Source organism: Balaenoptera ricei, chromosome 3, assembly GCF_028023285.1.
Source record: "Balaenoptera ricei isolate mBalRic1 chromosome 3, mBalRic1.hap2, whole genome shotgun sequence".
NCBI classification, from domain to species: domain Eukaryota; kingdom Metazoa; phylum Chordata; class Mammalia; order Artiodactyla; family Balaenopteridae; genus Balaenoptera; species Balaenoptera ricei.
In genome coordinates this window covers 179,899,567-179,921,481 of record NC_082641.1, presented here as the reverse complement: position 1 = coordinate 179,921,481, position 21,915 = coordinate 179,899,567, and the positions used below count along the sequence as shown (strand labels likewise).

Below are 21,915 nucleotides of genomic sequence, written 5' to 3'. Positions count from 1 at the left end.
CCTGTTCTCAAGGAAACAGAAGGGTCTTGTGAAGCTGCCTCATCTGGTCAATTTTAGGCTCCATGTCACTCACAGCCAATGTCAGTGCACCAGGGCAGGCCAGTGCATCAATACATGATGTGCCTACCACCCTCACACTCTCCTCTCACCTCTGCTATTCTTCCATCATTTCACTCTGCTCCAGGTGCACCAGCCTCTGGCTATCCTACAAATACCTAAGGCCTACTGCTGCCTTAAGAACTATATTAGTCTACTCAGGATCCCCTAACAAAGCATTGGAGTCTGACATTCCGAAATCAAGCTGTTGGCAGCACTGGCTCCTTCTGGATGCTGTGAGGGAGAATGTTCCAGGCCTCTCTCCTAGCTTCTGGTGGTTGCCAAAAACCCTTTGCATTCCTTGGATTGTGGACAGATCATGCCAATTTGCTCCTTCTTACTTCATGTGGTGAGGACATATCTATCTTCTGTGCAGGTCTCTGTGTCCAAAGTTCCCTCTTTCTAAAAGGACGTCCATCGTTGGACCGGACCTACTCCAATCTGTTATGAACTTGTGTTGAGTATATCTGAAAAGAACTGTTAAACAAAAATTCAATTGATCATATTTAAAAGATTTAATGGTCTTTATTAAATGATTCATGAATTAGACAACATCTCATCTAGCAAGTAGAAAGGAGCTCCAAAGAGCTACAGAAAATGAAAGAATGAGGTGGAAAAAAAGAAATTATCGTCGAAGAATGCATTGTTTCAGGCAAAGTCACCTTCCTAAGGGAAACCGAAGGGGTCTACCAGTGGAGTACCTCTTACAGTTGACCAAGAAATGCCAGGTTGGCTGGCTAGAGGTTACATTCCTGGGAAAAGTTGACACTGCTATTCAGTTAGGTATTAAGACTTGGTTTGCTGCAGTGGGGCTGGGGCCTAACACAAGTGACTCCATTTGGGGCCTGTAGTTTCCTTTTTTAAACATTTCCCTCTTCTGACCAGTCTCAGCTTTACTGAGAAATGTGTTCAAAATTTAAGGCATTAGCACCACTCAGCTGCTACCCTGTAGTTCTCACAGCTTTGTGAATTTTGTTGATCCTTTGTGTGGTATCCATATGTCATGACACTTTTTGCTTAATCCTTGTGATATTCACAGGTCACAGCTTTAGGTTTCCATTTTAAATTTGGTCATTCTCTTGTTTCTTTTCTGACATTCCAGTCTTAGATCATTTGCTTGGTGGTTCGCAGCTATGAACACATATTAAAGACTCTTAAGGGGATACAGTGCACCAGAAAACGTATTATTATTAGTGGAAAGAAGATAATGCCCAATGTTCAGAGTACACTTTAGAGCCACGTTCCCCATGGCCCAAACCAATCAAAATCAAATAAGTCAAAGAAAGACCCCACCAAAAGAGTCACCTCTTTCAGCCAAGGGGCTTACTCAGTGAGCTCACGTAACTGAGTTTCAACTTTCCCAGAAATGTTGATCCAGGTGCAGCAGGTTGTGTTGGTCACAGCCAACCCTAATTACTGCAGACTTCCCAAGAGAAGGCCCTGTGTGCACCACCAGCAATTTCTGTGGAATTGTGGAGTAGGGAAAGGGTTGATCCAGCAAACCTCAATAAATGGGGACTGTGGAATGGGGGCTCCACATGGTTGGGGAACTGCAAGCTGCCACTAACAGTCCCCATGTGGATCTTGGGACAGAAAAAAGGGTTGGGGTTTTCCACTCAAACACCTGGAAATTGCAAACTAAAAAGCCAACTAGAGTGAGAGCTCAAGGGAAAGAGAGTAGAGATCAGAACCAAGAGGAACTTACCCATAGCCCTCAGAGATAATGAGAAAGACAGTGAACTCAAAGGGTTCCCTTGTACCACATCTGTGTTTCTCATTGTCCCCAAATGCCATCAGAAGTTCACCTCAGATCCTATCACTGCCACCAAATCTGCTAAATAACAAAAATTCAACAGAGTAACTTTTAAACATCTAATAGGCTTTATTAAACGACTCATGAATCAGGCAGCATTTCAGCTAGCAAGCAGAAAGGACGTCCAAAGACCTGCAGAAATAATGGTTTTTTAAAAACAGAGAAGGGACAGAAAAAGGAAAGTTATTAGCAAAGAGTGCATTGTTTCAGGCAAGGTCACCCTTCTGAGGGGAACAGAAGCGTGGGCAGTCTATCAGTGGAATACCTCCTACTGTAGATCAGGAAATGCCAGGTTCACTGGTTAAAGGCCACATTCCTGGGAAAAGTTGAAGCTGCAGTTTGGTTCGTTATTAAGTCTTTGTTGGCTGCCTAACACAAGTGACTCCATTTTGGACCTACTGTCTCCCATTAATCAGATTTTATTTACAAAAGAGATCATATTCTGAGGTTCCAGATGGACATAAAATTTGGGGGGACACTACTGAACTCGGTATATGTATACTTTTATATATTTTATAATCCATTTAAGTATCAACTTCCAGTGTTATCTGAAATAGTTATTTTACTGTTCTGCTTATACTGTTTCCCGGAATCAGAAATATTTTATATTTTATACATATATATATATACGATCTCCATCTTCATATCTCTCTAGCCGCTACTGTGCTACTTATGAAAGGTCAATGAAAGGTAGATATGGTTCTATTGCATTGTGTTATTTCATTGTGGGTAAGGCTGGGATGTATACTTCCCAGAATCGTCTTTATAATTTCGGGTTATAATTCACCAATAGCCTAATTTGCAAGAGATTTGGAAGGTACAGGTGAAGAAGCTATTTCTCTCAGTACTATGAGCCATCATGCAGACAGACGGACCAATGCATAGGGGATTGTTGGACACCAACTTGCAGCTTGTTTTTCTGATTATTGTATAATTATTGACAACTCTGGTCTATCAAGTATGAACACAAACAAAACATTTAAAAAATGAAATAATTAAACACTGGGTAATCACATATATATATATGCAAGGTAAGTAAATATAGAAAGTTTATGGCTTAGGGAGCAGTCAGCTATAAGAGAAAACATGGGCTTTCTTGGTGGTGCAGTGATTAAGAATCCGCCTGCCAATGCAGGGGACACGGGTTTGATCCCTGGTCCGGGAAGATCCCACATGCCACGGAGCAACTAAGCCCGATTGCCACAACTACTGAGCCTGTGCTCTAGAGCCCATGCTCTGCAACAAGAGAAGCCACGACAGCGAGAAGCCTGTGCACAGCAAGAAGAGCAGTCCCCACTTGCCTCAACTAGAGAAAGCCCATGCGCAGCAACGAAGACCCAACACAGTCAAAAAAAGAGAGAGAGAGAGAGAGAAAACGCTCACAATAGGCCAAATACATTCAAAAGTGCTTACTGCAATCACAGAAGTATCCAGAAACAACAAATGTAGGGTCAGTGCAGCTTCAACAATGCAACCAGGGAAGTAAGTTTCCTGCATTTGGGTGGGAAGGAAACAGCCTTTCTACTAAAGGAACAAGATGCTTCTTATAGAAATCACATAATTATGAGAATCATCAGACATGAAGGGGGGGGGGTCACAGGATATGAGTAAATCACTAGGTGATCTTCTGAAGCCTGAAGAAGTAGGCTGATGGACACCAAAGAGCCATAGGAACATGCAAGGATCTGTGCGCACTCGAAAACCAAAGAAGATCCATAATGAGGGAGCTTGTGGACAAATGTGGAATCTGCTGCCCAACAGGGAACTAACGTCAAACACATGTCTGGTTGGGGGCTGTTCCACATGGGCAGAGCCAGAAGTCAGAAAACGGTGCTGGAACTCAGGCTCACCAGGTTGCCATGCATCTCTGTCTCCTGATGGTACAGAAGACCCAAGAATCATGGCTTCCCCACTTCTGCTTTCCAGACCTCATGCATCTTCTTCCCATGAACTTTACCTCAGAACCACTAACAGAAGGACTCTGGATATACAATTTCCCACCTTACCCAAACTGACAACACAATTCAGTAGAACTGTCTGGACAGGAGCTTTCATCTTCATGCCAGCAAGTCACTCTTCTTAACTCCATGCATCATGTCCAATTTCCAACCAAGATCACGGACATGAACAGCGGTCAAATTATGAACATAATCAGATGAGACAGAAGGTCCTCCAAGACCTTGCACAATTACTAATTTCTGTGAGGACATATATGCAACAAGGAAACATGGAAAAGACACACCTTTCAGTTTAATACTCCAGGGGAGGGTAAACACTGAGCCAGAAAATTCCAGTATCTGTAACAGTAGACCAGGAAAGACATTTCAACAATACAGGTCTCATGATCACATACTAGGAAAACAATGGGACGTAAGAATCAAAAATTTTTTCATCTAAAATTATACCAAGTTGCACATGAAAAAAACCCCAAAACCAAAAACCACTTAACATCCCTGGGTTCAAAAGACACTGTAATGGAAACGAGACAAGTTTTATATGAGGTATAGATGAAGGGACATGGAGGGATAGTTAATTATCTTAAGTGTTCAGATCAGCCACATGAACTAGAAATTAATACACTGGGATCCCTATTCAGGATGAGGCACTTACAAAGGAAAAACCATGTTTATAGCAAAAGATTTCTGTAGTGCCCTGAGTTTTCATTTACAAAATAAGTGAAGTGCTGAAGGTTTTTCCACATTCTTTCCATTCATAAGATTTCACTCCATGTGATTGCTTCCATTTACAATGAGGTTTTAAGGGAGAAGGAAGGCTTCCCCCCAGTTTTGTATTCAGAATTTTCACCAGTGTGTGTCTTCATGTGTCTTTGCAGGGATATCAGATACCTGAAGGCTTTCCCACACTGCTGACACTGATAGGGCTTCTCTTCGCTGTGTGTTTTTATATGTTGTCGAAGGGATGAGGAAGTAATAAACGTTTTCCCACATTCTGTACATTCATAGGGTTTTACTCCACTGTGTGTTTTCACATGTTTTCTAAAGTATTTGGGACAACTGTAGGATTTCCCACATTCCTTACACACATAAGGTTTCTCTCCAGTGTGGATCCTCACATGACCTTGCAGGGATTTGAGATAGGGGAAGGCTTTGCCGCACTGCTTACATTCATAGGGTTTTTCTCCACTGTGTGTTCTCATGTGTTCTCGAAGGTAAGTGCACCAACTGAAAGCTTTGCCACACTGCTTACATTCATAGGGTTTCTCTCCAGTGTGCATTCTCACATGTTCTCGGAAGTGTGAGATGCGAGTGAAAGCTTTCCCACATTCTTTACATTCATAGGGTTTCTCTCCAGTGTGAGTTCTCACATGCCGTGCAATCTGGGAATAATAACTGAAGGATTTCCCACATACTTCACACACATGGATTTTCTGTCCATAATGACCTCTTACATGTCGCTGAACAGATGACGGGCAAGTGAATGATTTTTTAGATTTCTTATACTCTAAAGACTGTTTGCTACTATGACTTTTCACATATCTCTTAGATGCTCTCCCATCATCCGGACATTTATCAGTTTTCTCTACAATGTCTGTTCCACCAGGAGGATTTAGGTATGAGACACAGCTGCAGGTTTGCCCACATCCTTCACATGGATAAGGTTTGTGGCCGGTGTGAGATCTTTGCTGATTCCTCTGGAAAGAACAATCCCTGAAGGCTTTTCCACACTTAGTGCATTTACAGGGCTGAATTCCAGTCAGATAACCCTTATGCACAGTAAGATGTGTACTCTGGTTCTGGGTTTCTAGACATTGATGGCCTTCTTTACCTTCACAGAGACTCTCCACCAAATGATTTCTGTTCAAAGTAGGAAGCACAGTATTAGGGATTAATAATAATGATTTCTTTATTAATAATTTATTGATGGATGTTAATGATTATTTTGACTATGTATTTGCCATTTGCACTGAATTGGCATGTTTCTGGCACTCTCTGCATTGTGACAAAAGTTGAACAAGTTTAATGCTCCAGCTGAGGGCTCAAATAGAGCCATAACTTTCAGTGTTTTTTACATATTGGGTTTCCTGATCATTGAAATTTCCTACTGAACTAAGTTTCAGATGCTCAATGTCTATATCACATTTATAAAAGTAATGTGTTATAAAAACTCTGTGAGTACACAATTGTTTAGCTAGGTTTATACCTTTTCTTTAATTTCAAGTGAGTCTAACACTCTGCCGAGATCCCCCTTCTCCTTGTGGGAGTGCCACTCACCTCAAATGCCTCTCCTGGGTTACACGCTGATCTCTCATGTTATGAAATGCCCAATTTTCTCCCAAAAAAGAGCAGGAATCATTTCTTGTGAATCTTACTATTTTCTCTTCACTGCATAGTCCAGTCTCCAAAATATCCCAGTGAGCACTTGATCTAGTGGTTTTAACTTGAGGGCAAGAACCTGTAACAATTGGTAACATAACTAAATCCTTGGGAAAGAAATGGTGGGATAAAGGAAAGAGGCCATTTGTACTTTTTTTCCATACGCTGATTCAAAAATGTAAAATACTTTTATAAAGGAAGGAAGGATATGTGTGATATTGTGATTTATAAGAAATATATACATATATATTTGGTCATTCAGATGACCAACATACACTTCTCACATAAATCAGGTCCTCATCCACAGTTCCCTGCTCACAGCTCCCAAAACCTTTGGAATTTCCTGAGTGATAAAAGCAATGGAATAATATTTGATCTCCTGTCCTCAGTTCCAGAAAATGCTTCAGGGTCAGAAGGGTGAAATGAGTGTTCTGTTATTCATAACAAGCCCTTTCTGTCACAATTGGGTTTATATTCATGAAGGTGACTGTTGGAAAGCAGCCCAGGATGGGGGCTGGTTGCAAATGGAGACACCATGTGATTAAAGGGTGGAACTTTCAGTCCCACCCACACCCCCGGACACCCCAGCACCTCTGGGGAGGGGAGAGGAGCCAGAGTTTCAATCACTTGCCAATGGCCAATGATTTAATCAATCATGCATATGTAATAAAGCCTCCATAACCTCCTCCACCCCAGCAAAAAGAAGTTCAGAGAGCATCTATGTTGGTGAAAACATGGAGATAATGGGAAGACTGACACCTGGAGACAGCATGGAAGCTCCGAGCCCTTCTGACATATACTGCCCTATGCATCTCTTCCATGTGACTGTTCCTGAGTTATATCCTTTTATAATAAACTGGTGATGAAGTAAGTGAATGTTTCTCTGAGTCCTGTGAGTGTACTAGCAAATTAATTGAACCTGAGGAGGGGGTCACGGGGGTCACTCATTTATAGCCAGTTGGTCACAAGGACTGGTAACAACCTGAGCTTGAAACTGGCATCAGATGAGGGCGGGTGAAGACCAGGGGTGAGTCTTGTAGGACCGAACCCTTAAGCTGTGGAATCTGAGGCTACCACTGGGTAGATGCTGTCAGAATTGAGTTGACCAGTTGTGAGGAGCCTAAACACACAAACACACAGATCACACATGACGGAAATGGGTCCAGAACCTAATTTAACACTCAAGCAAAGAAAAACTCTGAAGACCTCATCTATTTGGAACTTTGGCAATGGTAGGGAAAATAAGTCAAAATGGCAGCCTGTCCATTAAGAAATACCTCAAAAAAGAATGGAGACTGATGTAGAGATCAATATTACCAGAGAAGCAAAGCAGGAAGAAACTGGGCAAAATGCACATTCCCAAATGCTCCCTTTATAAAAGGAGCTACAGAAAGACTTCTCAAGTGGGCAAGGATGGATGAAAAGTCCAACAGGGAAGCCAGGTTAATGACAAACATCACTTTCTCAAAGACTGAGTCATGTTTCTAACGTTTCTAACAGGTATGTCCAAATATCTCTCCCTGATCCAGAACCTGCTCCTCCCGAGAGGTCTGCCCTCCTGGTGATCGCAGGCACAGAGGCCCTAGAGGAAGCCTATCTCCACTGACCCAGCTGCCACTGGGAGATCAGATGGTGCGTGGCTGCTGTCCTGCTCGTGGAGAAAAGCTCCTCATGGGGAGGATGGAGGACAACAAGCCCTCCATGAGATGGGCCGATTCTCTGGTCCTCATGTCATTGAGGATGGGTGAGTTGGGGTTTAACTGCAGCAAGATTATCAGGTCAAATGTGTACTGGTCACAGTGTAACTTTCACAGGGTGAAACTGTAACGCTGCTCTCACTGCCCCAAAGTGACACTGGAGACCACGCTCACATTTATACAATTAGGGAGCCTCAGGATTCTGATCAAGAGTAATAAAAATCAATTCAATATAGAAATATTGGGCTTTCCTGGTGGTGCAGTGGTTGGGAGTCTGCCTGCCGGTGCGGGGGACGCGGGTTCGAGCCCTGGTCTGGGAGGATCCCACATGCCGCGGAACAGCTGGGCCCGTGAGCCACAATTACTGAGCCTGCGTGTCTGCAGCCTGTGCTCCGCAACAGGAGAGCCTGCGATAGTGAGAGGCCCGCGCACCGCGATGAAGAGTGGCCCCCACTTGCCACAACTAGAGAAAGCCCTCGCACAGAAACGAAGACCCAACACAGCCATAAATAAATAAATAAATTAATTAATTAATTTTAAAGAAAAGAGTTCTCATCACAAAGGAAAAAACTTTAAAAAAATATAGAAATATTTACTGTCATGAAAAAGCTATTTGACTCTAGGTAGGTTCTATAAAGGTGGGGACCACGTCTGCCTGTTTTTCAACATATTCCTATTCCTTGGTTCCAGTAAGAAAGAACATTGTAAGAAATATTTCTTCCCTAAAGACTAAGTGCAGGGAGGAAGCCGTCCTCACCCACGGAGGCCAGGTTCCTGAAGGTCTCCAGCATCACGTCTCTGTAGAGCTTCCTCTGAGCCGGGTCCAGCAAAGCCCACTCCTCCGCAGTGAAGTTCACAGCCACGTCCTCAAAGACCACCGAGTCCTGAAACAGCCACAGGTTCCATGTCAGCAAGGCTCCCTCTTCACCCCCGTGTGTGGGAGGATGGGGAGGCCGACAGTCAGGAACCGGACTCAATTCCTAGGACTCCTGAGCTTACACTCTTGTGGGAAATGAACACACACAAGCCAATCAAATGCAGGTTATTCAGTGATGGTAAGTGCTGGAAACTGAAGCAACGTGTAACAGCAACAATAGATGTAGACTTATAGACACATGATTAAAAAGAACTGTTTTTTACCAAATATAAAATAGATAAACAATAAGGATTTACACAGGGAACTATATTCAATATACTGTAATAACCTATAATGGAAAAGAATTGGAAAAAAAGACTATAGATATATACATACGTGTGTGTGTGTGTGTGTGTGTGTGTAAGGGAATCACTTTGCTGTACACTTGAAACTAACACACAATTTTCTTTTTTAACTTTTTGGCTGCACCATCCAGCATGTGGGATCTTAGTTCCCCGACCAGGGATCGAACCTGCGCTCCCTGAAGTGGAAGCTCGGAGTCTTAACTGCTGGACCACCAGGGAAGTCCCCTAACATAACATTGTAAATCAACTATACTTCAATTTTTTAAAAAATTGTTTTTAGTGAGAGAGCAGAACCTGAGATGGTAAAGACTGAAAATAAAATCATCATTCAGATAAGAAGGAAATACTTGGTTTGGTCAAAAGTTATTTCCTTGAAACTCCAAGAACAGGAGCAGACTGTCAGGAGGTCGTGAACACTGATTTTCCAGGGCCGCTGCATCTGAAGAACTCTCGCCTGGACTGAACAGCATGTAAAATCCTGGGCCACTCCCCTCATATCCGACAGAGGCAGAGACACGACCCCCTGCCAGGATGAGGTGGACACCGAGGGCACAGACGCAGGCCAGGGCCCAGGGCCTGGGACACCTGTGGGGTAAGAGGAGCCCTGGTTCCTGAAGGATCTGTCAAGCCAGCAGGGCCTTTCAGATAAATAATCATGTGCCCAGAAATCAAGGAAAATGATCCACAAAGAAGAGTCGCAGAACGATCTGACAGCAACAGGGCCAAAGGTAACTTTAACACAGAGAATAAAAAGCACCTAATTATTATCTTTAGGACAGTATGGATGACACCAGACCCCTGAAATACAAAGCAAGCAATTATTTTTATAAATTAGAATTTTAATCCAAAATATATTCTGACAATCTAAATTATAAAAAAATTCTAAATACATCAGCTACAAAGAAGGCAAGGCTGCCTCGCCTGAGGCTGCGACTAGGGTTTGCTAATCACACACCTGATAAGAAACTTGTATTCTAAATACATTTTAAAAAACTAATAGGACAACAATAAAAAATAAAGGGCAACAAGAGAAAAACAAATAATGCATAAATAATGGGCAAATAATGTGAGCAGACATTTCTCCAAAGAATAAATACAAGTGGCCAATAAGCCCATGAAAAGATGCTGGACGTTACTCACCAGGGAAATGCCAAAGCTACAGGCAGATATTTCACACCCACCAGGATGGATATAAGATGGACAAACAAGGCAAGGCAGGGCAGGCGAGGATGTGGGGAAGTTGGAACCTCACACACTGCTGATGGGAAGGTAAAATGGTGAAGCCACTTTGGGAGACAGTCCAGCAGATCCTCAAAATGATGAACACAGTGTCACCATATAACACAGCGATTCCACCCTAGGTATCTATCTACCCAAGAGAGGAGGTGAAAGCGAACACCAACACAAAAACTAATACTCAGATATTCACAGCAGCATGACTTATGACAGCCAAAAAGTGGAAACTCAAAAGATCATCAAGTGATTTGGATAAGCAAACACAATATAATCTCAAAATGGAATATTATTTGCCAGAAGAGGAATGTTGTGCTGATCGGTGGCACAAAACCAATAAACTTAAAGAACATTAAGACTCCACATAACACTTATATGAAAGGCACAGAATGAGCAAATCTATAGAGATAGAAAGTAGATTAATAGGGCTTCCCTGGTGGTGCAGGGGTTAAGAATCCGCCTGCCAATGCAGGGGGACACGAGTTCGAGCCCTGGTCCGGGAAGATCCCACATGCTGCGGAACAACTAAGCCTGTGTGCCGCAACTACTGAGCCCATGTGCCACAACTTCTGAAGACCGCACACCTAAAGTCCATGCTCCGCAACAAGATAATCCACTGCAATGAGAAGCCTGCGCACGGCAACGAAGAGTAGCCCCCGCTTGCCACAACTAGAGAAAAGCTCGCGCAGCAACGAAGACCCAACGCAGCCAAAAATAAAAAAATAAAAATAAAGTTCCCTTTAAAAAAAAAAAGTAAAAGAAAGTAGATTAATAAACTGCCTAGACCAAAGGCAGTGCTGGAGACAATGAGTTTAGTAAATGCCTGTTTATCTTCTGTGTTTTTAGTATTGGATGACTGAGGTTTTCTGAGTGGTTTATCATAAAACCACACTTCAAGTCTTGTTTCTGCTCAGAGTCTTTTCAAGTATGCAAACATATTTCTCACTCTGAGCTCTTGGTAATAATAGACACAGAAATCTCTCTAATGCTGATCTGCCGTACATGTTTGGTTTTTAAAATCATTAATAGAGGAAAGTGAAGACAACCGACACAACAGGAGAAAATATTTGCAAACGATGCGACCAAGGGCTTAATTTCCAAAATATACAAACATCTCATACAACTCAACAACAACTACAAAAACAACCCAATCCAAAATGGGCAGAAGACCTAAATAGACATTTCTCCAAAGAAGAAATACAGATGGCCAACAGGCACATGAAAAGATGCTCAACATCACTAATTATTAGAGAAATGAAATAAAAACTACAGTGAGGCACCACCTCATGCCAGTCACAATGGCCATCATTAAAAAGTCTACAAATAACAAACCCTGGAGAGTAGGTGTGGAGAAAAGAAAAGAGAACCCTCCTACACTGTTGGTGGGAATGTAAATTGGTACAGCCACTGTGGAAAACAGTATGAAGATTCCTCAGAAAACTAAAAATAGAATTGCCATATGATCCAGCAATCCCACTCTGGGACATATATCCAGACAAAACTATAATTCAAAAAGATACATGCACCCCTATGTTCACAGCAGCACTGTTCACAATAGCCAAGACATGGAAACAACCTAAGTGTCCATCAACAGAGGAATGGATAAAGAAAATGTGGTATGTGTACACAATGGAATATTACTCAGCCATAAAAAAGAATAAAATAATGTCATTTGCAGCAAAATGGATGCAACTAGAGATTATCATACTAAGTGAAGTAAGTCAGACAGAGAAAGACAAATACCATATGATATCACTTATACGTGGAATCTAAAATATTACACAAATGAACCTGTCTATGAAACAGAAACAGAATCACGGACAACGAGAACAGACTGGTGGTTGCCAAGGGGGAGGGAGTTGGGGGTAGAATGGGGTGGGATGTTGGGGTGAGCAGATGTAAGCTTTTATATACAGAATGGATAAACAACAAGGTCCTACTGTATAGCACAGATAACTATATTCAATATCCTATGACATACAATAATGGAAAAGAATATTTTAAAAAAGAAATAACTGAATCACTTTGTCATACAGCAGTAATTAACACATTGTAAATCAAGTATACTTCAGTTTTAAAAATTAATTTAAAAAAAGAAACAAGCAGTAGAAATGTAAAAGTTTAAATAGACTTTTCTTAGCATAGACTTTTAAAACTAACTGTCATTAGGGGACTTCTCTGGCTGTCCAGTGGTTAAGACTGGAGCTTCCACTGCAGAGGGCATGGGTTCGATCCCTGGTCGGGGAACTAAGATGACACATAGCGCAGTCAAAAATAAATAAATAAATAATTAAAACTAATTGTCATTAAAATTAATTTTCTTTCTAAAATATGTTTAATAAAAAATATAAAACAATTTAATGGAAAAATTTCAAAACATTATTGACTAACACCATCCGAGAAGGAAATGAATGGAGGGATGGCACATATCCACAGAAAAGAGACCAGGATGTCAGCTTCTCCCAAACAGGTTAAGAGTTTTAAGAAAATTCCATTAAATCTAAAATTGGCTTGTTTTGGGGATGGTTTGATTCTGTTTTGTTTGAACTTAAAGAAAAACTACTTCTAAAAACTGAAATGGAAAACAAATTTCTAAAACTAGCCAAAATTTTCTATGGAACAAGGTGGTGGGATATTCCGTAACAGACATTGAAGCGTTTTAAACTGCAGTGATTAAGACAGGATGGTGTTAACAGAGGGATGGACAAATACACCAATGGAAAAACAGCGCACTGAAACAGGCCCACCTGTTTTTGTCAAGTGGATCGACGCCAGAGCATAAGCTGCTGGGCAGGGGCCAGATGATGACACTTTGACCTGAGGGGCAGTGATCACTGGGTATTTACAGGGGAATAAGAAATCTTTTTCCTTAGTAACTGCACATGCAATAACCAATTCACTGTGAACTTAACTGTGAAAGAAGAAAGTAGAACACATTGAGAAGTTACAGGCAAACTCACTCATGACTTGAGAGTCGGGGGAAGTTTTCCTATACATGAAAAGAAAAAAGAGCTACAACGGAAGAGATGGATAAATTCAGTTCAAGTCTATTAAAGTTAAGAATTGTCCATGAAGTGTAGAATAAAAAGAAATGATAGGGACTTCCCTGGTGGTGCAGTGGTTAAGACTCTGCACTCCCAACGCAAGGGGTCCGGGTTCGATCCCTGGTCAGGGAACTAGTTCCCACATGCACGCTGCAACTAAGAGTTCGCATGCCACAACTAAGGAGCCCGCCTGCCACAACTAAGACCAGGTGCAACCAAATAAATAAATAAATAAATATTTAAAAAAAGAAATGATAACCCAGACTTTGGGAGAACATCTTTGCCACCCCTAGAAATGAAAAGAGATGAATGTCCAGTGTATGTAAATAACACATAAAAAATCAATAAATATACAAATGAATTAAAGGTGAGAAAACAACTGAAAACTATTTCACAGAAGATGAACCACCACTTACAAGAAATGCTCAGACTCAATGATTATCAGTAAAGACCAATATACAATCACAAGCAGATCCCATTTTACACACGTGAGATGAACAAAATTAAGCTGGAATCCCCAAATCTCCACGTACTGGAAATGACGTGGAATAAACACTCGTTTCCAGCCCTCCATCCACACTTCCTAGTATTTTGAAAATATCCATAATCTACAATCCTACAATTTTCCTTCCACATGTAAAAAATTTATATTGCATTGGCACTTGGAGACAAAATCAAGGAGTTTAACAGCAGTGCTGACAAATCAAAATTAAACATGAGACAACTCAAGCCTCACACGACTGGATGGAGGATTTAACCAGGTGACCTCTGACACCAGCACGTGTGAAACAGCCTGGGGCTGACAACCACAGAGAAGCCTTCTGTGTGCCATTACTGGTGTGGTACGGGTCATGTTCACTTACTGCAGATTCAGCAGAAGCAAAATCAAACAAAATGATGCTTGGTGATGAAGGACAGATGTAAAGCTGCAAAGAATAACAAAAAGACCAGGATGATCGGCACCCTGGGGGCCGCTCACTGGGAAGTGCTACCAGCCAACCAAGGGAATAAAAATCTACACCTTCCAGTAATGGAACAAAAGTCTTCAGTACTCACACTGAGTCACATGACACAAGGTTCCATCAAAGAAACAAAACGGAAGAGCAACCAAGTGTGAGCCGCTCAGATCAGCAGCCTGCTGCCCATGGTGCACAAGGAAACCCCAAGTCACAAGGTCAAAGCCATCCGAGCTGGGGGGCTGGGATCCCCCTGCTGACACACAGCCTGGCTGGGTACCCCCAGGGCAGGGGGAGGGACTGAGCTTCAGAGCTCCACACGCCTGTGCTGCCCTTCTCAGTGTGGAAATGCCCCCTCCTTCTGGGTCTCAATTCTCACCCAGGAGGAAATGCTCAAGTTGAAGTTCTGACCCAGAGGAACTCTCCAATTCATCAACCCTCTCAATAGCAGTTGAGCTCAAGGAGCCTTCTCCACGTCTGACCTTCACAGACTCACTCAGGTTGCACACATCACACTCAGAGCATCAACTCCCTTGGATGAAGCCAAAAGTAAAGGTCAGGGAACAGCTGAGGGCAGCAGAACCTCAGAGGACAAACCACCCCTAGCATTCCTGCAGGTGGATCCCCTCCCCCATGCTCATGCCATAAACAGCTCCTTCTGTGGTGGTTCTATGGTCTGGAGGCCACCGGCGTGGGAGGGGGGTAGGGTGGACAGCAGGACCCAAGGCCACCTTCCTTCCCCTAGGGAAATTCTGGGGCACTTTTATGATTTGAGGAACAGGATACTGCTCATCCCTTTCAGAAGACAGGCATCAGTTCACTAATATGCTCATGATGACAAGCTGTAACTCATCTAAAAAGAAGTGAGCAAGTCTCAGTAGCACTGGTCACATTCCACAGACTTTCCATTCATCTCTATTGACCAGCTAATAACAGGAAGTAGACAAGAATCAGACAGTGTCAGAACTCTGCACCCTGCATGGAAGAGTCACTACGATTCCTATGAATCTTTTAAATCCATCTCTCCACACATTTCACATGAAGGGATGGGACTGCCTGCATTTCCTGAAATTCTAATGGAAGAGAAAACATTTTCTGTACTGAGACACTTCTCCCCAGAGGCATCTCTGGTTAAGGCCCAAAGGCCCAGAATAATACAAGTCAGCAGGAAAGGGCAAAGACCTGAGATGCTTACTACCCTCACTAAGGAGAAGAAACCAGGCAGAAAGAATGCAGAATTTTACACTTGCTGAAACCGGAAGCTGGATTAGGGGAAGCTATTAGTGCCGAGCTGGACCCAGAGGAGGCAGCTCACAGGTGTCAGGGGACAATGCTGAACCCTCCCTGAGCCCTGTGCTCCTGGAAACTTCGATGGAAGCTGAAAGGACCCCCCACCCTTTGGTCTTCTGGAAAACAGCAGCCTGCAAGAAACCGCCCCCGTGCCCCACCTGACTCAGATAAGACTCACACGGAGGCCCCTTGTTTATCCAGGACAAGGCCAGACGCAGTCCCCCCAAAGCCCCATCTCCACCTCATCAGTGATTAGCGGAACTGTTCCCCCCACTGACCAAGCAGAACAAATGCTTGTTGGCCAAAGTTTGGTTCAGCTCCTCTCCTTCCCCCTGACCTGGCCTCACCGCAACCAGCAGACAGACCCCTAAGGACAGGCTGGCCTCAGGGATCTGCTATCCAAGCATCACACCTGGTCCCTCCTGGTGTTGTTTACTCCTCTGTATAAGAGAAAAACTCTCTTTGCCCAACTCTTTGAGATGCCTGCAGATCTTAGGGTCAGATGTCCCCTTTCCTGCAGAGCCCCTGTGCCTGGTGCAACAGACCCTTCTCCCCCTGCAGGGACTCATTTGGATAAAGGTCTCTTGTTTTGAAGTTTAGATTATTTTATGCTACAGGCTTGACCAAGTATTCTCAATGGCCATGTGAAAATTCAGAGAAAACTCACTAAAAAAGATGTTGGTGGGGAGAAGGGGGAGCCTCAGCCAGTACCACCTGACATCAATTACAGGAACAAGTGTCAGTTAGAGACCCCAACAGAACAACTGAAAACAAGAAAGAATCACCAATTGCAGGCCACAATAGGAAAAGATGTACATGCATGGCATCTTCTCAAGAAACTGGCTACCCCAGCAACTAGCCAACGAGAAACCAGCATCACCCTGAACTCTCCATTTTCTCCAATGGAAGTTGCTTCAGTACTATAACCTCTCTCAACTCCATCCTTTCTCTCCAATAAATAAGCTCGTTTGACTTGCATATGGCTTTTGCTATTCGTTGTCTGTCCCAAATTGCAATTCTTTTTTGTTCCCAAATAAACCCATTTTTGCTGGTAAATAACTGACTTTTATTTTTAAGGTCAACGACTATTTCTTAGCCCACCTTTGATCACGCTTCTCACCCACAGGCCCCTGATTTTGGGTCTCTCCCCCACCTCAACCCCCCCCCCCGCAGCCCCACCCCAAGCAACACTGAGCTGCAGAACAAGCCCTTGCAGACCTGGGCCGAGAATGCGCTGACCATTGGGAGGCCCGATCCTGAAAAACAGCCTTGCTCTCACCCGCCTTACAGAGAAGAGAAAAGCCCTTTGCTGTGTGGTTGGAGACGCTGGCACCTCTCTGAGATCCCAGCCTCGGCGCTATCGCAAAAGCATTCGCAATACAGGCTCCTTCCTTGACAAGTCTGGGCTGGACTTCATCTGTCAGGTCCAGGGCGGGTCCCCTCCCCACCAGCGCCTGAGCGTCCGCTCCGCTGGTGCTCCCTCGGACCCCACCCCCTGCCCTCCCGGCCCAGGAACAGATCAGGGCGCTCAGACCCCGCGCGTGGATGGGACAGGACACCTGATCCACGTCGTGGGTGAGGGTAGAGAGTAGAGTGGGGACTGAGTACAGGGAGACGGGGCCCGCGGCCCGTTCCGGCCAGTTGGAACGAGCCCCAGCGGGCCATAGCGCATGTCCTGCGCACTCACCATCTCAGTCCCGCTCTCGGTTCTCACGGCGTCCTCTCTGCGGCCCTGCGGCCCGACCGCCCGCGCAGGTGAGAGGGACAGCGACGGGTCACCTGGACCCCATGAGGCGCGCTGGACGCCCAGGAAGCGGAGAGCGACGTCCCCGCAGGAGGGGATGCGTCCGCCCCCGGCTCTGATTGGATGAGGCTCCATCCCTCGCGCCCTGATTGGACGGACCTCCTTCAGGCCCTGATTGACAACGTTGCAGGCTTGATTCTGAGAGAAGGGCCAGCTGTAGGTCACGTGCCGGAGCAGGGCGGAAGTGCCTTCAGCCCTTTACCGCCTGGCTTTCTATGGGACGCCACACCTGGCCGCCAGGATCCTGGGCTAGGAGCAGAATCTGCTCCTGGCCACACAGCATCAGCCCAAAGCTTGCAGACCTTTTCTCCTGAACAGAAAAGTGCTGACTCAGTCTCCCCTCCTAGTATCCCCACCTGTCCAGGGCTGTCCCTGCCCTTTAGTCCGGGGGCTGGGATACGAGGGGACAGGTGTGAAAGGAAAATCAAAACGGAGTCAGTATTGCTAAGAGAGCGCTCTAAAATGGAGCCAGGAGGCCACTGAGGAAGTGGGGTTTATGCAGGTCTCAGCCCAGATGGAATCTGAACTTTTGACCACTTACTGCCTTAACGCAGGCATCCAGAACATCTGCCCAATGACCCAGAAAGTCAAGATACTTATTGGACCCTTCCCCTAAATAACTCGTGACAGCCTATCCCTTAAGGACAAATATTTCCTTCCCTGTGTGATGAAATGAAATTTATACTTTGAGAAAGCACAAGTAAATTTTAACATAAAACGCTCTCTCCGTCTGTTTGGAACTCCTCCCTCCCCACTTAGTGTTTAAGCATATGCATTACACGGTAACCACACCTCTTCAAAGATAGGAACGCCTTCTCAAACGTAAAGATCAAACTTTTCCCTTTCTTTTGAGGCTAGCAATGTAACTTCTGTCTTACTGCTCCTTTTGTACGTGCTTACCTGGACTATGTATCTTCGGTGAACTTTATGTGAAATGTCAGTATGTCATTTTGATGTACGATCTTTCATCTCAAAAATGTACATGACTGTGTTTTCGACTTCTAACTGGTGGAACAGTTCTCAGAGCTTCTGAGAGACTGTCTCCTGGGTTATAATCCTCAGTTTGGCTCGAATAAAATTCCCTTTCTTCTTAATTTGATGGTTAATTGAATTTTCCTCCGCGTCTGTCAGAGTCAATCATAATTTCTGCCAGACAACTTTAACAACCTTGTGGCTTGTGCTTTATAAACCCCTGACTCTTTCTCTTCCCCAGAACACTCTGGTTTTACCAGAACCTGTGTACCCCAAATTGAAATTCTTAAGACCCCCAAATAAACCGCTTTGTTCTTTGCAGCCTCAATACTGATTATTATTGAACATGATAGAGGAGGACCTGGGGAACTCCTGGGTCAGGGGACGGATGGAGGGCAATGTCACTGTGGATCTGTGCCCTTCCTTTAAGAACAAATACACTGTGACACCACTACAGGCACTGCAGAAGCCAGTTTTTTTTTTTTTAACACCTTTATTAGAGTATAATTGCTTTACAACGGTGTGTTAGTTTCTGCTTTATAACAAAGCAAGAGCCAGTTTGACTCTGACCTTTGACATTAGGAGGTCCGGCCCTCCTGACCTACTCACACATCTGGGCTCCACCAACTTTTCCCCGTCCCATTTCTTAAGCACATCATCAGGCTCCCTCCCCACAGGAGGAGAGAACTCTGGGTCGGCCCCACACCTGAGCAGCACTAAGGTTCCGAACAAGCCCCTGGTCAGCTTCTCCAGAGAATAGGAGACCCAGGGGACCCTGTCCAGTCCAGCCACACTGACCCCCAGTCCGCGCACCGCCCTCACTCGCCCAGCTTCCCTCCTCACACAGAAGAGAAAAAGCCTTTTTCTGTGCGGTTGGAGAGGCTGACATATCTCTGAGATCCGAGCCTCGGCGCTATCGCAACAGTATTTGCAATTCAGTCTCCTTGCCAAGTCCGGGCCTGACTTTACCCGTCAGATCCAGGGAAGACCTCCCTCGCCCCCAGCTCCTGACCGTCCTTTCCTCCCTCGCAAGCTCACTCCGCCAAGGGCTCAGTCCGGATGCCCGGACCCCAATCCGCCGCCAAGGGGGAGAGTCAAGTAGGGACCCCGGGACTGGAAGCCGGGTCCCCTCCCCGCGGCCGAGGGGGAGAGTTGGGTCTGGACACGGGGGTGGGTGGGACGCGGGGAGACCCTGGCCAGACTGCCTCTTTCGGCAGGTCCGACCAGTTCGAACCAGCTTTTTCCTTGTTCGGACCCCGGGCCGCGCACTCACCATCTCCGCCTCCTTCCGGGTTCTCTGAAGAGTCCTCCGGGCGACCCTCCGACCTGGTCAGGTAAGACCGACGGGGACGCGACACCTGAGGCCGCGCGGGACAAGTTCGCACCACCGTGCGGACCGCTGAGAGAAACTTCCGGGGGCTCGGAACGCGCCCGTCGCCCGCCCTCATTGGACGGCGCTCCGGGGCCCGCGCCCTGATTGGACGGTAACCCTTGCCCCGCCCCCGCCCCGATGTGCAGTCCTCCTGGTCCCTTCCTACCCTGATTGGCTGGTTGTCGGGACCCCGCCCAGTCGCCGCTGACTGGACAGTTCAACCAGGCCCCGCTCCTGCCCCGAGTGACAGGCCACAGGGACACGCGTGGCTGATTCCCCAGCCCGGGACTTGGGCTCCGTGCAGAACCCGCTCCCAGCCAGGAGGTCCCTGTGGCATCTGCCCGCAGCTGGGCGGCTCCCCTGTGTCCTCCTCCTGCACCTGGAAGCCCAGATTCAGTTTCCCCGCGGATCGCTCCATATCCGGAGCGAGGATGAGATAAGACGAGACATAGGGCTTCGTGAACTCCGGAGTCAGGACACTGCCCGGGGAGAAGTCACCGGGGGAATGTGCCCGTTAAGAACCAAACTCTCAGTGACGTCAACACGTGCAAGGCAGGGTCAGGCTAGGTTTTGAAGTGTGACCCTTGACACGGGGAGGTCCCACTTTTCGTCCCCGCTTCCTGCCTCTGGGGCTTGAGATCAGCAACCCAAGAGCCAGGGACCTTTCCCCCGTGGGAAGTCGGACCCCGAGGCCCCAGCCTCCCTGCAGCCTCAGCACATACACAGGTGTGAAATGTCACCGTTCTCAGGTGTGCATTTTACACTGCAAAGAAATTTGTGTCCGATCAAGCTTTAGTCAGTCCAAGTGAATTTTGAAATGTAGAAGTCTATATTTCCTTATTCAGATTGTATAGCGATGGTTGCACAGCTGTGCGATGTACAAAAAGCCACTGAGTTTTACACTTAAAAGTGTGAGCGTATGTGAAATAGAGTATGTGAAATATATCTTCATTTAAAAAAACAAATTATAAGACTATTTTATATCCATGATAACCCTACCTCCTGATCACCACTAAAATACTTTCTGTCTCACTGGATTTACCTATTCTGGACATTTTATATATCTAAATGGAATAATACAATATTGGCCATTTGTGTCTGGCTTTTTTCCTCAGCGTAATAATTTCAAGGTTCATTCACATTGCAGCATGTCAGAGCTTTCTTCCATTTTATGGCTAAATACTGCTCCATCCTATGTACAGGCTATATTTTAACCATTTTATGAAATACATGTATATTTTGAGGCAGGACAATAAAATTTAAATGTAAAATTCTCTCTGTCCTTTTGGGCCTCCTCCCTCCCTCCCCTTTAGTGGGCAGTGAGCATCTGCCTTATATATTAACCAGACCTCCTCAAAGATGGGATGCCTGCTCAACCATAAAGATCCTTTTTTTTTTTTTTTTCCTTTCTTCTGACCCTAGCAACGTAACTTCTTAGAAGATTAGCATTCTTTCCCAACTTTGTAAGGGGTCATGGTTACTTACGGGGTTGCTTTGTACATGCTTACCTGGACGGTGTATCTTTGGTGAACTTCATGTAAAATATCAGTATGTCATTTCGATGCATGAAATTGAAAATATATGACTGTGCCTTTGACTTCCAGCAGGTCAAGTCCTTCGTTGTTTTTTTAACTGGGTTGTTTGCATTTTTGTTACTGATGTGTGAGGTTTTCAATGTATTCTGGACAATAAAACCTTATCCCTGGACTTCCCTGGTGGCGCAGTGGATAAGAATCCGTTTGCCAATGCAGGGCACACGGGTTCGAGCCCTGATGCGGGAAGGTCCCACATGCCGCGGAGCAACTAAGCCCGTGCACCACAACTACTGAGGCTGCGCTCTAGAGCCCGCGAGCCACAACTACTGAAGCCTGTGCGCCACAACTACTGAAGCCCGCGCGCCTAGAGCCCGTGCTCCGCAACAAGAGAAGCCACCACAATGAGAAGCCTGCGCACCGCAACGAAGAGTAGCCCACGCTCGCTGCAACTAGAGAAAGCCCACACACAGCAACAAAGACCCAACACAGCCAAAAATAAATAAATAAAATAAATTTATATATATATAAAAACCAACCATACAGCTCTT

The 21,915-nt window shown here is 45.1% G+C and overlaps 1 protein-coding gene across 1 annotated transcript in view; it reads right to left on the bottom strand.

Annotated features, from left to right (window-relative positions):
• Positions 1-21,334, bottom strand: part of LOC132363494 (zinc finger protein 28 homolog) — an 86,540-nt gene extending 65,206 nt beyond the window's left edge. Inside the window, exons 1-4 of the mRNA XM_059919182.1 lie at positions 21,318-21,334; positions 20,122-20,311; positions 17,372-17,626; positions 8,698-8,824 (exon numbers count right to left, since the gene is read on the bottom strand). Of these exons, the coding sequence (XP_059775165.1) occupies positions 8,698-8,824; positions 17,372-17,626; positions 20,122-20,311; positions 21,318-21,334 (589 nt within the window). The remainder of the gene's footprint in view (positions 1-8,697; positions 8,825-17,371; positions 17,627-20,121; positions 20,312-21,317) is intronic.
• Positions 21,335-21,915: the final 581 nt, after the last annotated feature.